A 17,122-nucleotide genomic window follows, 5' to 3' on the forward strand; every position below is an offset into this window, starting at 1 on the left:
CCTCCAGCCTCCACCTGCCTTCAGAAGCACAGGACTCACATCATTACGTTCACATCCCATCTCACAGCTCTCATTCATATCATCCCACCACTTAATGGCATCACACGCCTAATATAACTGAAAGGTGGAAGGTTAATGCACAATAGTTTAGTGTGCACTCTTCATTATTCTAATGACTTTTAGTTTGCTTTGCAGTGCCCTCCAGAATCAGCAGTCACTTGGGGTAAAAAAATTAGGAAAATAAGCAATAAAATTACCCACAAAGAAGTCAGAAAAGTTGCATATTTAATCTGACTCTAGCTTCTTTAATATTACTAAGAAATATCTCAGTTTAATGGTGAAATTGACACTACTTTTATTTGCATGGAGCACAACTAATTTCATATGATTCTCTGTAATTTGCAGCCATGTTCAGCTCATAATATTGGTTTTTAAAAAGTAATTTTTCATTTCAGGAAGCCTTAAAAGTGAAAAATGGCATGTAATAAAACTGCAGACTAGTTTAATGTTGATCCATAATAGTTATAGTTTAACAGGAATTCATTAATAGTTTATGAACAGTATAATTGCTGCTGCTGCTCATATTTCAGTGTTTATGTGAATGTATTCTAACAAGAAATGCTACAAAATAAAAACTCTCAAATGGTACTTGTGCATCAGATAAATGGGAATAAATGGGGTCACTGGTTTGGGGACCAACAGGGATCAGCAGGTGATCTATTATGGTGTTTTTTTTTCCTGAAGCCAAACTCCAAAAACAAAACAAGTGGAAGTTGTAGTGGAGATGGAGTAGAGAGGAAAGGGCTGCATATAAAAAGTAAGGTGTGAGAGCTTTACAGAGGATAAACAAGATCCACATGCTGACGGGGTATAGCTCTACCATATTGGAAACGATTAATAACTGCAGTTACTGAAGACTCCCCCAAATAGCATGTGTGTGAGGGATATTGTAGATATATGTTACCATGAGCGATAATAGCCACTAAAAGCGGAAATATCATTATATCCACCAGCAGTCCAGATTATAGGATTGACAAAGAAAAAAAAAGGTTAACGGGGAAAAGTGCTCATTTACTATCCATCCATCCGTTTTCTTCCACTTATCCAAATTAGGGTCACAGGAGCTTATCCCAGCTGTCATGTGGCAACAGGTGAGGTACACACTGGACAGGTCAGCAGTCTGTCACAGGACTAACGCAGAGAGAGAGAGAAGCATTCACACTGATTTTCACAACTAATTTAGAATCACCATTTCAACTAACAAGCATGTCTGGACTGTGGGAGGAACCCAGAGCACCTGAAGAGAAGAACCACAGACACAGGGAGCTCATGTGAATCTTCTTCATGTGAGGCAACAGTGGTCACGACTGCTACACTGTTACATCCCCACATATATGTATATAATGATATATAAGCAGCAACTTTTTCACCATCTCCCAGATAGACAGGACCTGTCTAACCTGTCAAACTAAACATTTGACAGAACATATTTGTGCCAGTTTTCCTTAAGTGTATATGGTAAGTCTGCACACTTTCCACTACACTGCGCAGCTGTGATGGCCGAGTGGTTAAGGCGTTGGACTTGAAATCCAATAGGGTCTCCCTGCGCAGGTTCAAACCCTGCTCACAGCGGCTCAATGATACCATGTGGTACTCAAATATAACCAGAGGGACTGGATGTGCTGGTGATTTTAACCCTGAGTCTTAAAGCAGTTAATTGTCTGCACAGTCTAATGGCCTTCGCTCTGAAGGTGATAAAGTCTGCGTGTGAGGAAGGAGGTGGCAGCTGACACTACAGTTGGAAATCCATACAGCGGAAATTTTTGTGCTGTCAGTTTTATTTAAGCTGTTTAAGTTTCAGATGACATAAAATTACCAGGTTTGGGTTAGAAAGCTTAATTTCTTTATGCATGCAAAGAAATTAAGCTGAATGAACAATGGGCTGTGAGGTCCGTTGTTTGTGAGGTGACCGAAGAAGTCACTTGGATGTGTGCTGAAACATTTCTGAAAACACTACGTCCAGATTAACAGAATCACATTTTTGGGAAAAGCTTCATTCCTGTGGTTGGTTTCTTTATAATATTGTCCCATACTACCAGCAGTGACAAGGACAGAAGCAAAAATAAAAACAGCCGAAAATCCTTCAGGAGGAAAAAGGAGAGAGCAATGTTCGGTGGCCACCACCAGCAGAAATGTTTATATTTTGGGGGGGTTTCTTGTTGCTGCTCGAATGCACCTGTTGTTACTTTGATTTGCACAAAAGCTCGTGAAACCGATGGTTAGAGTGGTTTTTGCTTCCTGTACACATGGATATGCCTGAAGTTTAACTGACTCTGTGATATACTGCGATGGTCAAGTGTTCCCTTCATTTTTTGTGAGCAGTGTAGTGCAGGAGACATGTTCTAATTATTTGTTTCTTTATTTAATTGTAACCAACCATATATCTTTAAGGTGCAAGAGTTTAGAATAGTGTGGCTGCTTCTATGACTGCAGTGCTACACTAGCAGCATTAAAGTCGCCTCTGTGTGATAAGGATTAGAAAAGTCTGTAAAGTTTGGTAAGTCTTACTCAAGTAAATTACAGTTTTCTCATATTCCATCACTTTAAAAGATTTTTTACGGTGGCCCTGAGAGGCCAAACGGACTGCAACTTAAGAAAACACCGGCAATAAGAAAAACGCTGCAAAAGCACACAAAACACAACGGAAATAGGAAAAAAGAAAACAGAAATCCGATTATTAAGTGATGACGTGACGAATCCTACTTCCGGGCCTAAAGTAGTCTGTTTAATATGGCTTTTGTGTTGTTAACATGTTTAATGTTTTGTATTTTCTTCTATTTAATCTCAAAAAGCTCCTAAAAAAGTCAGTGATCATCGTTGACCTCCCTCAGCTTTTATTACCGCTAATCATTTATTTAAGCTCAGTTTTTAAAACCTTACATGTAACTACAGCACAGCCCATGCAGCAGTATATTAATGACTAACCTCGTATTGTGGATGGATTATCTCAGTTGTTCTCCTGGCTCAAGTTTGGTCCTTTTACAGCATCCCGGCATGCGATTACATTTGTTCCTGACCACCGAGAACACTCACGTTAACTTTTATCGAGAGGAAAAAAAGTTAGCTTGTTTATATTATGCTAACATAGCTGTGTCGCTAGCGGTCAGGTAGCACATCATTATATACCAGCTAGCTAAACTTCAGTAACCCTACAAACGTCACTGCTGTTTAGTTTTCATGGATGCCTGGATGTTAAACTCAATTGTTACACCTGGTAGAGCAGAACACTGATCATTTTATTAAAGATGAAAGACTTTAGACAGTGTTTTAACTCTCAGTAATGCCACAGTGATCATTTGATATATGGACCTGCAGCAGAGTTTAGGCCCAGACATGGCTAGTGACGTCAGACTGAACGATCGGATAGGAAAAAACTGATTTTCAAAAGCACTAGGGAAGTGTTTCTGGGGAGACAATAACTCGACGGACCAGTTGCAGGAACCAAAATATGCTAAGATTTGCACTGGGAGACACTTAAAAGAAGTGGAGGATCTATCGGTTTTGTGAGGAAACAAAAGATGTGTTAGCCTAACTATTTGCCTAAAGATCTGTCATCAGTGTTATATGAATCATGATAAAACACGCCTACCATGTTTTGGGTGCCTGCAACTGGTCCGTCGGGTTATTGTCTGCCCAGAAACACTTCCCTTGTGTTTTTTCCCATTTCCGTTGTGTTTTGTGTGATTTTGCATCATTTTTCTTATTGTTGGCGTTTTCTTAAGTTGCAGTCCATTTGTCCTCTAAGGGCCACCGTAATTTTTTTATCACCTTTTTCTTACTAGTTTCTTTATTTTCAAATCTTCTTGAAAAAAGTAAGTGATTTCCAGGAAATGTTACTTTCAATATACCCTTATAAGTAAGAAAGGATGTGGGTGAATATGCTTGCTGTAATCTTATTCATTTTTACGTATTAATATAATTAATTTGGAAAATTGTCGTAGGGTAGAGGCTGGGTAAAACCTGGACACACGTGGGCAGCCTGTCAGTCGATCACACTTTGAGCCACTCGCCAATGCCTTTGGAAAAGATTTTGTGCTCAGTTTAAAATCTCTGTGACTGGGTTAATAATACAAAGCTGTTCATTGAGTTTAAAGCCCATGATGCTTCTTGTGTGAAAGCCTCCATCCTTATCACAGACACCTTTCAATTACCCCGGCTGGCTCTGAGCCACCTTTCTGTTTGTTTTCATTCAGTGGGAACTCTAATGGCGTTCATGGCTTCCTGCAGCAGATTTTCGCTATCACCGTATATGTGTTTAGCTCAGTCCATTTAATTTCTTCTGCAGTTCAGGGCGAATATAAAACTAAGCATCAGAATCATTCAGAAACACAACACTGACTCGCTTCACAAACACAAAATGTCAGAGGAGAAACACACTGTATATTTCCATTTAGATGAAAATTTATATAAGATGAAAATGACCTCAAGTCTTTTTCATTGTGTTTTTCAGGATGCAGCAGCACGCCGTCAACCTTCATAAGCCCCATAAAACACTGGGATACTGAAGCATCATCAGCTGAGGATGCAGACAGTTCAAGTAAATGCCGTCCCTCCTCTTACTGCACACAACTTGCTCTACATCCATTATTTCAATGTGCTACATATCTAACATTTGAACTGCAGACAGTTTATGTGGCTATTTTACAAACACAGATGTTGTATCAGCCTACATCACACTCTCAGCCATGTTAGCAGCATGCTGGCTTCATGGACTGCAGCATAAGCCTGTCAGTCAGTCATACAAATGCACTGTTCCAAATTTCTCTTTATGAAATGTTCTGATATTAAAATGTTTGCAGACTTTATTGGATGGACGAATCATTCTGTTGCCCTGACTTTTTAGCACAAATGCTCATCCAAAGTAGACCAGTGCAACCATTACCTACAGTCACAGGAATCCCAGTGACTCTTTTCCTGCCAAAAAAATAATTGTGTGCCTCAGCAGCCATTACTGTGAGTGCTACAAATATACTACGGTCAGTATGAATTATAATAATTTAAAGGGACCTACTATGCCCATTGCCACATCTCCATTTCCTTTGTCTCTAATAGAATAGCTTTGAATTAACAATAGAAATTAATAATTATTTGTACTTTCTCGCTGGCCCCTCAGTTCATCTTCTGTCTAAGCTGGTTTTATGTTGATTGGCTGCCCCTCATAACCACAAGATTTGAACAGCAGATAGGAGAGAGTTGAGAGCTGTGTTTCCAGAGATGCCTGTAGAAATATATGCTCTCATATTGGCATCATGAAGAACCATGAGTAACATAATGTCTGAATCTCAGTGTGTAGTCTGAAGCCTGAGCTCACAGGGACGTCTGTATGTATGCCAGGTTTATTATTTAAAAACTTTGGCCAATGGGACAATATGAGTGAGACTGCCACTTCAACCCCATCCTCTGCCTACTGGCAAGAATTTAGTTGGTACGATTTTTCATGATGCCAAAACAACAAATAGGTGGAAGTTCCTTTTGCTGGACGAGCTGTGGGGAAATTGCTGCAAACCATACCCACATATTCTGGTCTTGTTGAAAACTTTCTACATTTTGGGAAGATGTTATATCAAAGATAGAACAGACTATTGGCTTTAAATCAAAACAACGGTCCGTCATAACATTTTATTTAGGAGACTTACCCAAAGAATTAACAAGCAATGACAAATATCTCCTGAAGATTCTTACTGCTGCAGCAAAAAAAAGCAATTACTCGTAAGTGGCTCTGCACTGACCCCCTGTTCTGGACGACTGGTTGAGGGTTGTTGAGGAGAGTCTTAAAATGGAAAAACTTACCTTTTTGTTAAGGTTGCAAGCTAATACTTATACCACAGGATGGTACAAGTGGTTGAAATCTGCTTGTTTTGTCATTGTTGGGCTTTTTTGTTGTTGTTGTTGTTTTCCCTTTTTTTGTTCTAAAACAAAATGTAAAGCCTTTATTAAAAGCTTAGTAAAAAAAACTGTGGCCATGTTTAATGTGAGCTTTCAGAAATATAACAATATAAACATGACAGAAGACGTAAAGTACAAACTCTGGCTTTACACAGATGATTGCACAACAATCATTTGCTGACACAAACTCTTTATGTACCTGAATGCTTTAAGTACACCCATGACTTAAGTACATGGAGACACAATGGATGTGTGCACTTTAGTCTCTGTTTAGACTTTATTGGAAATGTTAGCATGCTAACAAACTAAACTAAAATGGTAACTAGGTAGCTAAAAAAATCTTATGCCTGGTAAATATTAGCGTATTTGGCATTAACTGTCCTTTCCATGGACAGATGAAACCAAAGTGGAGATGTTTGAGTTCCGTATTTGGCATGAACCACAAAAAGCATAACAGCACAAACAACAAGTCTCGAAGGAGGGATGATTTGGGCTTGTTTTTCAGCCACAGGATCTCACAGGCCGACCATGAACTCCTCATGAAGTCTTTTGCAGTCAAATGTGAGGCTGGATACAAGCTGAAAAATAAATGAATCATTGTGTTGCAATGGCCGAGTCAAAGTTCTCAACCTGACTGAAAGGTTGTCACGGGACCTTAAAAGAGCTGTGCATTAATGAATGTCCAAAAACCTCAATGAACTGATGCAACGCTTTAAAGAAGAGTTGACCAAAACGCCTCAACATCGATGTGAGAGACTGATGAAGTCTCAGAAAACAAGTTATTCCCTCAAAAGTTGGTCCTATGAGCTTTTGAATCATAGGGTTTACTTAACTTAGTTTTAGAGTCCAGTTAAAATGTTTTAATCATGCGGCTGCGTAAGAATGCTGATGATTTTCATGTACAATAAAGCAGGACAGGATTTCTCACTGTGAACACTTTGATCTCGTAAACAGGTACCAGCAGTTTGGAAGTGAAGGAGAATCAGGATGACAAATGCCAGGTGGAGCGTGACCTCCTTAGAAAGTATCACCCATCAACTTTTTGCACAACTTTCCCCAGAAATGGACAAAGAGCTTTGAAGAGGAAGCAGCCGCTGGTGGACGGAAAAGACCAGCTGCTCTACCAAAGTCACTCGACCTGTAAAAGAGCAGCTTGGGGTGTGACTCAGAAGAACGCACTGGTGCACCTGAATGAGCTACGACCAGGCCTGCAGTATGATATCACATCAAAGACTGGCCCGCTGCACGCACCGGTGTTTTCTGTAGCCGTGGAGGTAAACGGCTTCCACTTCGAGGGCCGAGGACCAACTAAAAAACAGGCCAAGATGAGGGCTGCAGAGCAGGCTCTCCAGTCATTCATTCAGTTCCCAAATGCCTCCCAGGCTCATGCCACCATGGGGAACTTCACCAGCACACCTGTGGACTTCACAGCAGATAAAGTGGATATTCCCAACGGGTTTTTCAAAGAGTTTGAGCCGTCGGTGCTTCGGAACTGTGATCTACTCCACTGCAACGCAGCAAAAAAGGAGGTCTTCTCCAGCATTTACAACCACAGAAGACTTGTTCGTCTAACACTGGACTTGGTGTCCTCTACAAATCCAAAAAGACGAGCAGTCACCACCTCACTGTTAGAGGACCTCAGTCCAGTAGCACTGCTCAATGAGCTGCGACCGGGGCTCAGGTACATGTGCCTGACTGAGAGAGTTCCTGGCAGGCCGATGAAGACTTTTGTTATGGTGGTCAGGTTGGAGGGGCGGGTGTTTGAAGGGTGTGCCCCCAGTAAAAGACTGGCCAAGGCCAAAGCAGCAGCAACTGCCCTACAGTCTCTTTACAACATAAGTCTGGGACCAGAGAGGACCTTCATGGGCCTGCAGGACAGCAGGGCCAAAAATCAGCTACCTCAGGTGAGTATTTTACCTCTACTCTCCTTTTTATAAGTATAGTAATAAAAAAAGAGTTGTATATGGAAAGAAGTGAGGGAATAGTTTCACTCAAGTCATCTGTAATCAGTAAATAAACAAATTTGAATGAGTTGATTTTCGAAAACACGTCCTGCTTACATGGATGAAAAACTGTATTGAGCTTCGAGTCACCTACCTGAGCAGACCCAAAAAGGATCGGGGAGCACGTGGACCAGGGCCCCAGCTAAAAGTCAGTCAGTCATCAATCAGTGCGCCCCAGGGCGGCTGTGGCTACAATGTAGCTGCCATCACCAGTGTGTGAATGTGTGTGTGAATGGGTGAATGACTGGATGTGTAAAGCGCTTTGGGGTCCTTAGGGACTAGTAAAGCGCTATATAAATACAGGCCATTTACCATTTAAACGGCAATAAAAATGCAAAGAGATGCAAAATGACCAGGTAAAAGTTTTTAAAAAAGACTCCAATTGGCAAACATGAGCACTGTGGCTATCACAGTATACATGAATTTACATCTTTCTGTCCCATGCATGACTGCATGACTGCTCATAACCTGTTATGTAGTCTTTTTATATAATATTACATATCCCATACATACAAACAGCACCTCATATGTGCCCATGATGATATCTGATATCATTCAGTGTTAAAGGCAATAGATGTTCAGGTGTTGTCGCAAACGCATTGGTCGCATTTCTTTTCCCAACATGTGGCATTGGCTAAGGCCCCCCTAGCTCTTACCTTTATATCACCTGTCATTCCGAATAATAAAATAATGTAAAATGTTGAAAAGACAAAGACATCACACTCTCTAAATCTGCCTTTTTTTTTTTTTTTACCTTTCCGGTGATCTTTGTTGATTAGACACAAATGCAGATAAAAGCTGAAGCAGACTGGCATGAAAATAATAACTGAACAGTAACTGAATTTTTTTTTTAAAGAAAACAGGATTTTGAAGGTAAAGAGATAAACTGACAAAAACTGGGAGCAAATCAAGATGCAGCATCCAAAGCTGAAAAATGAAGCTAATGCAGATGTGTCCAAAACTGCAGCTCCTCTGGGGAATCCAAAAGGAGAGTCAATCCAATCAGATAATGAGAGCGGAAAAAGGGGGACTGTAAACAAAACACATATACAATAAACAGCAATTTCTCTGTTCTTACGTTTTGCAGATTTCTCCAACCCTGATCATAATAACATAAAACCAGTATTGATCTGGTTTTGTTTACAGTTGTGCAACACTTGTTTGTGTCTTTGTTTCGCAACAGAACCAAGATGTGACACGTTTCAGTGTTTCACTTTCCCCACTACAACAAGCGAGAGAAAACACGAGGGAAGTGGAAACACCAGGGTAACAAGGCACAGCTGAAAGTAATTAAGACAATAACAAAGGAAGTCAACCCAATGGAAAAGCACAAGAGACAAATGACTAACCATGTAATCATAAGGATGAAGACAACGAGAGACGACTGGGGTGGGAAGAAAAACCAAAACGCATGAAACCAAATACCAACAAACCAGCAAGGCACAAAACCCGAATCCTTAAAACATAAAGTCCTGTTAAAATCACTAAACATAACTTCTAAACTAAAATCCTGAATGAGAAAAACCACAGACCGTGACAGAAACACACAGGACATGAAAAAGGAAAACATCACATCAAAGATGGAGTTAGAAGATGGTCAGAGATAGGGCTGTTCGATATAACGATATATGACGATATAAAAACGTCTATCATTTCATTTTACGCTATTGTTTGTTTCGTGGTGTCGCAAAATAAACTGTTTACGGCAATATTTTTTCATCGTTTTGATGGTCACTGTAGTGGCTATATTAATTTCTTAAAGTTCTCTCTTTCTCTTATATTTAATATAACCACACTACGGACGGACAAGCGCCTGTTTTTATGCGTGTGGTTAGCAACAACGACGGTAACAGCATCGCGTGTCCGCTTGTTTATGTTCCACACAAACCTTTCACAATAAAGCTCAAGATCCTGTTGAGACTTTTCAAAATAAACTGAATCACGTGAAAGAGCAGATAATTTACGGATGAGAAGTAAAAAAGAGCCGCCAGGTGCTAAAAAATAAACCTTAGATTCAAACGTTAGAACAGGCTTTTCCCCGCAGCACGCCGTGTAATAAATACTCACAAAGAAAACGGCGGCTGTTACAACTTATGTCTAAAAATGTATCGTTTCATGCATCGGTTAAAACACTCGACTCCAGCTACATGACGCGCAGCTGGAAACACTTCCCGCAAGTCGAGCTGCCCGAGATTCACAGAATTTACAGAAAATGTTACATTTTTGTGATTTATATCGTTATCGGACGATAGAATTCTTATATCGGGATATGAGATTTTGGTCATATCGCACAGCCCTAGTCAGAGACAACAAAGCTGTTCCCCAGATGTTTGTTTTGTGCCCACCATTTTTATAGTGAGGTGACTAAACGTTAACAAACATCCTGTGGGTCCTCACTTTGAAACTCCATGTCAGCTTCAAGTCGTGACACTGAATTCCTCCCTCATCTCTTTAGCATTCGCCATTGTTCGAAGCAGTCTGGATAAATGGGTGTGAGGTGCACCGTATGCTACCAAATGGAGTGTGCTGCACATCAGCACGGCCATCATGTCCTGAGGCCTGAGAGCTGGATGATGTCCTGCACACTCCTCTGCAGCATCTAAACAGCTTCATTATGTCTCAGAGCCGCGGAGAATCGTCCCCGACGTCTTTTACTGTCGTGCTGCCGTGTTTTATGAATACAAGGCGACTCGTCTCCTCGGATCGACTCCGGGGAGATGAAGGGAGTGACTGGGCATAAACCCTTTTACACAGTTGTTGAAATATGCAAATGATAATGGAGAAAGACAGACATGTACGTACTTCATTGAAGCCTGAGGGAGGTTTGATGAGAGGATCCACTGCCGGGTGGGTGCAATGGCGACATTTTGGGTGAAAAAGGGGATTCAGATGCTTTGATTTTGAACAAAAAGCACTTTTACATGGCTGTATGCTGATACACCAATAAGTGAACAATTTGCCAAATCCTCCCTACTTCTCTTTGTGTGGAATTTTTATTTCCCATCATTTAGCATCAGCCCTCCCTCCTTCGCTTCAATATGAGCTGTCTGTCAGACGGCGTGACGCATTAATGAACATTATTACAGCACATTAGGGATGAAGGAGGAGCGGCAGCGGAGCAAGGAGATAGAGGTGGAGCAGGAAGGCGGTGTGAAGAGCATAATAATCCAGCAGATAATTGTTTAACACACTCATTACACACGACCTTGTGCCACTGTCATCCAGAAAATGTTGAGCTTGAGAGTTTCACTCAAAATAAGCTCGCTCGGACCACAGAATAGTTTGAACCTTTAAAAGGTGGTCGTTGGGAACATGCCGGGTTGGCATTACTGGAAGTTTATATGGTTAGAAAAATAAAAAAGACATTAAAGTGTGACACTTTCTTTTTAAAGGGGGCCTGTTCTTCTCATTTCCAGCTCCCTGTTTCTGTCTTTAGTTTCTAATAGCATAGCTTAGCATGATCCACTGGCTTTGATTCAGCAGCTCAGTTCATCCTCTTATCGTTGCTCTGACTGATCTGAGGAGTGTGGGTCATTATCAACTGAGCTTTCACTTGACGTTATCAGACTGCTGTTTTCTTTCAGTTTATTGTTGCTTGATTGTCCATTAAAAGATTTTATTTAAAGGTTTATTCTCTGAGCTCTGAACGTCATCGTGAGCTTCAGCCAGAGCTGATCCAATAAATATAGATTTTTGTTTGTTTGTTTTGAAAAAGCAGAGAAATTTACACAAATTAGGTTTTTGTTTTGTTTTTTAGCTAACTTATTTACTATTCTTACTGTGGGATAAATAAAGTATTCTCATTCTGATAAATTCCATAATAAAGTACACAAATTAGATCTTTAAATGTAAATCTTGCAACAGAAAAAATACTATTCTGAGTGCAAGTAACAAACTGTTTCCTAGTGATATTTCTAAAAACTCTACCTTTGGTAACATCCAACATTCCTGTCAGTTTTTGTGACAGGAATCTTCCCACAACAGACTGGAATAAATATTTTAAAGTCCAGACAGTCAGTGGAAGTATAGTTTACCTCCAATCACATCTGAATTTACCATAATATGAATTATTAGCAGTTACTACAAGGCTCAATTCAGACAGTCAAATATTTAATCTGCTGTCCCCAAACTGAGGGAACAGACTGATGTGCTGGGCAGTCTCTTATCCTGCAAATATTCAGCAGACGGTAAATAGAAGGACATTGAGCAGGGCTGCTGTTTAGTTTAAACCTCCTGTTGTTTTCATGCTGTTCCTTTACCTTACTGTAACCTCCAGGTGTCTCTCAAAAGAGCGACAGGCCTGAAATATCAAACAGTAAGAGATATTTTTTAGGGGTGCAACGATACACAAAATTCACGGTTCGGTTCGATACTTTGGTGTCACAGTTCAATATTTTTTCGATACAAAAAAAAAATGTTCATGCCTTTTTAATTTGTCATTTATTAAAATTATAAATATATATTTTAACTCAAACGTACAGTTTTTAAGTTTAATGTTGCTGAAACAAAGTAATAAAAAATAAATCTATCTGATCGAGAAATCACTCATCTTTGGAAAAGAGAGTTTATTACAGAGAAATGTCTCTTTCCAAAATAAAAGCTATACTATACGCTTCTTCTGGGCTATATTCTCAGCAGCATATTAAACATATCAGGTCCCCATAAGGAGAATCATGTGCTAACGGCTGTCTAAATGACTCGGCTAAAGTTTGTAGCATGCGTGCTTGTTGTTTTTGTCTGCTTCCACTTGTCTTTGCACGAGGATGATGTCGGAGTAAACGTGCAGTCATATTCATTTTGTTCCCACTAGTGCTGTCAGCGTTAATCTCGTTGAAATGACGTTAACGCCACAACACGGCAAATCTCCGTTAACGAGCTGGACGGCCAACAGGTTAACGAGCTAACTGCGCTAACACACTAGTTCCCACCAATGTAATTGAGCATTGCGTGGCACATCCAACATACTGTTTTACTTTTGTCCATGACACGCTTACCTTCAGGGTCATACGTCACATGAAAACCAAAATAGTTCCAAACGCCAGATCTGAATGAGGGTGGGGGAGGTTCAATTTGCCATGTTACAAGGAGAGCTCAACTTCTGTCTCGCTAGCTTGCCCTGTGCTCAGTGAATCTGCGTTCGACTACTCCACCTAGGCTGCACTGTTGAGCGCAGATCCACTGAGCGCTCAACACAGACAGCATCGTCCGAAGTAAAGTTGATAAAATAAATTTAAAAATTTGTATTGCTCGATGCATATGCGTACCGAACTGAAAGCACTGTATCGAACGGTTCAATATCGATACGAGTATTGTTGCACCCCTAATATTTTGGGATTGTGACACCTCTTCCTTCAAAAACTGGGGGAGTTAATTGATAGAAAACTCTCGGCCATCTCTGACAAACTGTCGGATTTTCAGATGAGCTCATGCGCTCATAGTGTTGGGGAATATGGCATTAACACAAGTTTACCCAGCCAACTTTTCAGATTTATTTTCCTGGATGATTGAGAATGCATCAAGACGTTTTAAACAAAAAATATAGTTTTAACAGTCCCATAGTTATTTGATCATCTGTGCAACACTTCATCAGTTAAAGGTACTTTTTGTATTTACAAGCAAAACTAAACTAAAACTTTCGCCACTAGAGGGCAGAGTTTTCCCTTGAGTGTTTTACTGTAGTTGTGCAAAGTTATCCATTGTGGTGTGTGCTCTCTGGCTGGTGTATCCTTTCTTGTCATGCTGGGATGAGGACAGTTTCACTGTGTTTGCACAGATGTGGAGAACAGCTGCCTGAACAAACACATTTATTTGCTTTGTGCTACAGTTAGTCATAGCGAGTTGTCACAATCTGGCCAATAGCCAGTAATAAAGAGGAAAGACAATTTAGGTAGACCACTTTATGTCACTAAAAGATTAAAAAATGGGTTTTAGTGCTTCCATTGTAACAGTATATTACATGGTTACATTCCTAAAGCTTAAAACAAAGACTAACAGGCAACAGTATCCTCTGAATAATGAAGCATCTCGTGATCGTCAACAAAAACACACTTTCAGTTTGTATCCTCAGTTTTCTTCTTCTGTAGTTCTTTTCAGAGTCAATCTTCCACTTGGTGAGAGAGAAATACACAGCGCTCGCAGACAGCTGTTCCTCTACCTCGCACGCCCGACACAAGGTGCTGGCAGGGATCGTGATGACCAGAGGTGAGTGTCGGCGCTATGATGGTCAAAAAGTATGACCTAATTCGACCTTGAAGAAGAGGTCAGAGGTCAAATACACAGCCCACTTGTAAGAATCTTAGTTTCTAAAAGTTTTACGTTTTGTCCATTTTCAACTAATAAATCTATAAATTGATGTTGTAGAATAGAACAGTTTCCAGGCAGAATTACACACATCAGCTTCCTCCAAACACATGACCTCCTTAGCGTAAAGCAACCCAAAGTATGAAGCATAAAGTGGTGAAATGACCAGTTTTCTAACTGGAGCACAAAGGACTCTTTTTGTAACTGTGCACCTGCAGGAACAATGTGGGGTTTTTTTCCAACAATATCTTTGTAAGTCATTAAAATGTAAAAAATGATAAACAGTCCAACATTCTAAATACTACATGAACATACACTCCTCTCAGAAAGCAAAAAGAAAACAAAAAAGTCGTCAGATTTATCACTCCATTAAAGGCCTAAATTTGTCATTATCCCAAATCAAATGTCATTGCCCTCAGTCCTCGTCCTCCTCAGATAATACAAATCCTTCTACAAAATTCACAAATGGTCTCCACACCTTCTCAAAAACATCCAATTTCCTTTTCAGTATACATGTTATCCGCTCCAATGGCAAAGCCACCATCATTTGTTTTATCCACTGTGTGATACTCGGTTCCCTTGTTTTTTTCCATTTTAGTGCAATTAATCTTTTTGCTTGTAACAAACCCATATCAATAAACATTCTGTCACTTTTTGTGTACCTCATGTTTTCTGGGTACAATCCCAGAATAAGGAAGCCAGGATCCAAAACAACCTCCTTGGATAATATTTGTTTCATAGTTTGTGTTACTGCAACCCAAAAGGAGCCAATCTTCCTGCAATCCCAAATACAATGCCAAAAGTTACCCTTATCTTCATTACATTTATTACAAGTGTCTGGAATATTAGAGTTGTACTTATTTAATTTTTCCAGAGTAACATATGGAACAATGTGTTTTGTTTCAGTTCATCTGAAATAACACCGAGCCACACCTTTGACCGTATTTCTTACTCAGATGTCTGTCACGGAGAACAACAAACACCTGTTTGTTGTTTCATTGAGGTTTAAAAACGGGAGCGACCTTCAGGAGAAACGTCGTTCTCTCCTGCAAAAATATGTTTTTGTAAAGCAATTAATTGAACTTTGGTATTTAGCCCAGTGAACAGTAGCATCATGTAATCTTTGTTGTCATTCATCACACTAGTCTGCTTTCTTCATCAGGTATCTTTTAAAAGAAAAGAGGCATGCACCCATAGGGCATCCTGTGTAGGCTTTGTTTTTCATTATCTGAAGGAGTCATAATTCATCTACATTTGTACTTTACACACTCCCACTTAAGTCACAAAAAAGCACTTTGGGCTTTGCTCTTTTCTCTAATTTGTGCCTCGTCGTCTCCTCCATCCTCCAGCCGTAAATTAGTCTCTCTAAACTTAAAAGAACAAATTCAGTCCAGAGTTATTCCTAAATTGTTCTTTATAACTGCTTCACATCTCCTCCTTAATTATTAAAGATTGTTAATTATTATAATATCTGATTTTATTTTACCTGTCTTCGACTTGCTTTTAAGCCCGTCTGATGCCATTTCACCTTTATCCTTGTAAAATATTATTTCTGTTTATTAGATTATAATTCTGTGATGGACTTCATACAAAGTGGTGTAGAATTAAGTGAGAGGGGTGTAGGTTATGTTGCTTTGCTGATGCTGTTGATGCTGATCAGCGACAGTCTGATGCAAATATCTGAGACAGGGTGGGATTGTCATCTATGACCTTAGGAGCTGTGATCTGACATGGCGAACACCCAGCGAGTTTAAAATATTGCTCTTTATTTCACAGAAATCCTGCATCATAGTGACACAGTTATCAGTCAGTCCTGGTTCTGTTCTCTGGCTCGCTTCATGTCATCGTTCGCTCGGCTTTTTGTCATCTGAAATTTGACGCAGACGCAGCAGCGTCCGATCTTCTAACAGGATGTTTTGCCACTTGTCTGGGCTCATCATTTAAAGCAATCAAAGAGTCGCCCCGGATCAGAGGCGAGACAGCCCTGTGAATGTTTGATGAGGTCGGATAGAAGCACAACAGCCCCTCTTGGAGACGATGGAGTGATTGTTCAGTCATACACTTTTCATTAGCCCGTCTCAGCCTGTTAACGCTCCGGTTATGACCCGACACTGAGGCGGAGGGGAGGAAAAGAGGAAATGCCTCGTTTTCCTGTTCCCTGAGTGAAATAAGATGGCCCGTTTCAGCGGCAGCATGCCAGCAGTCTCGTTCCATTAGAGCCAATCACAATCATCCTGCCTGTCAATTCCCACATGCTTCATTTCTCTCCCTCCAGGACTCGATCTTCGATCAGCACAGGTTGTGTCTCTGGCCACAGGGACGAAGTGCTTGGACTTGGGTGGTGTGAGCGACTGTGGCTGTACGCTCACCGACTGCCACGCTGAAGTCGTGAGTCGACGGGCGCTGGTTCGATTCCTGTACAGTCAGCTGGAGCTGCTCCTCTGGTATGATTAGCAGTCTCTGATTTTCTTTCTTAAAGTGGTTGGTCAAATATCAGCGTTGGAGGGTTGGCTGTAAATGTGAGTTAAATATGGCGTTATAAATAAATCTCATCGTTCACAGATCTGAAGTGGAAATGACACCTATTCTGAAAACTTTAGATAAATTTTCTTATTAAGTATTTTTATTCATTTTCCAATAAAATGTTCATGTTTTTGATAGATGAGGCTCAACTTTGTGTCCAGTTTTATGTGGATTTTGTCTTTTTGGACAGTTTTCTAAGACCTGGATTAAACCTAGTGCTAAACTAAGGCTTTAGTTTATAGGATGACGGTTAATCCATATTACCTGGTGAATTAAACTACTGTGTGTCTGCCCACATCTGTGTCTTCGATGTGGGCTTGAGGTCAAAATACACAGGCCCTCTGATTAAT

General features: G+C 40.3%; 1 protein-coding gene and 1 non-coding gene across 2 annotated transcripts in view; both read left to right on the forward strand.

Annotated features, from left to right (window-relative positions):
• LOC102796539 (inactive double-stranded RNA-specific editase B2-like) overlaps nucleotides 1–17,122 on the forward strand; it is a 46,979-nt gene that overhangs the window by 17,499 nt on the left and 12,358 nt on the right. The window contains exons 2-5 of the mRNA XM_087832197.1: nucleotides 4,511–4,597; nucleotides 6,901–7,850; nucleotides 14,033–14,150; nucleotides 16,525–16,693. Of these exons, the coding sequence (XP_087688323.1) occupies nucleotides 4,511–4,597; nucleotides 6,901–7,850; nucleotides 14,033–14,150; nucleotides 16,525–16,693 (1,324 nt within the window). The remainder of the gene's footprint in view (nucleotides 1–4,510; nucleotides 4,598–6,900; nucleotides 7,851–14,032; nucleotides 14,151–16,524; nucleotides 16,694–17,122) is intronic.
• On the forward strand, nucleotides 1,551–1,632 carry trnas-uga (transfer RNA serine (anticodon UGA)). The gene has a single exon. It is a non-coding gene; the product is annotated as a tRNA-Ser (tRNA).

This window comes from Neolamprologus brichardi, chromosome 18 (genome assembly GCF_056152115.1).
Source record: "Neolamprologus brichardi isolate AB-2024 chromosome 18, ASM5615211v1, whole genome shotgun sequence".
Classification (NCBI taxonomy): Eukaryota; Metazoa; Chordata; class Actinopteri; order Cichliformes; family Cichlidae; genus Neolamprologus; species Neolamprologus brichardi.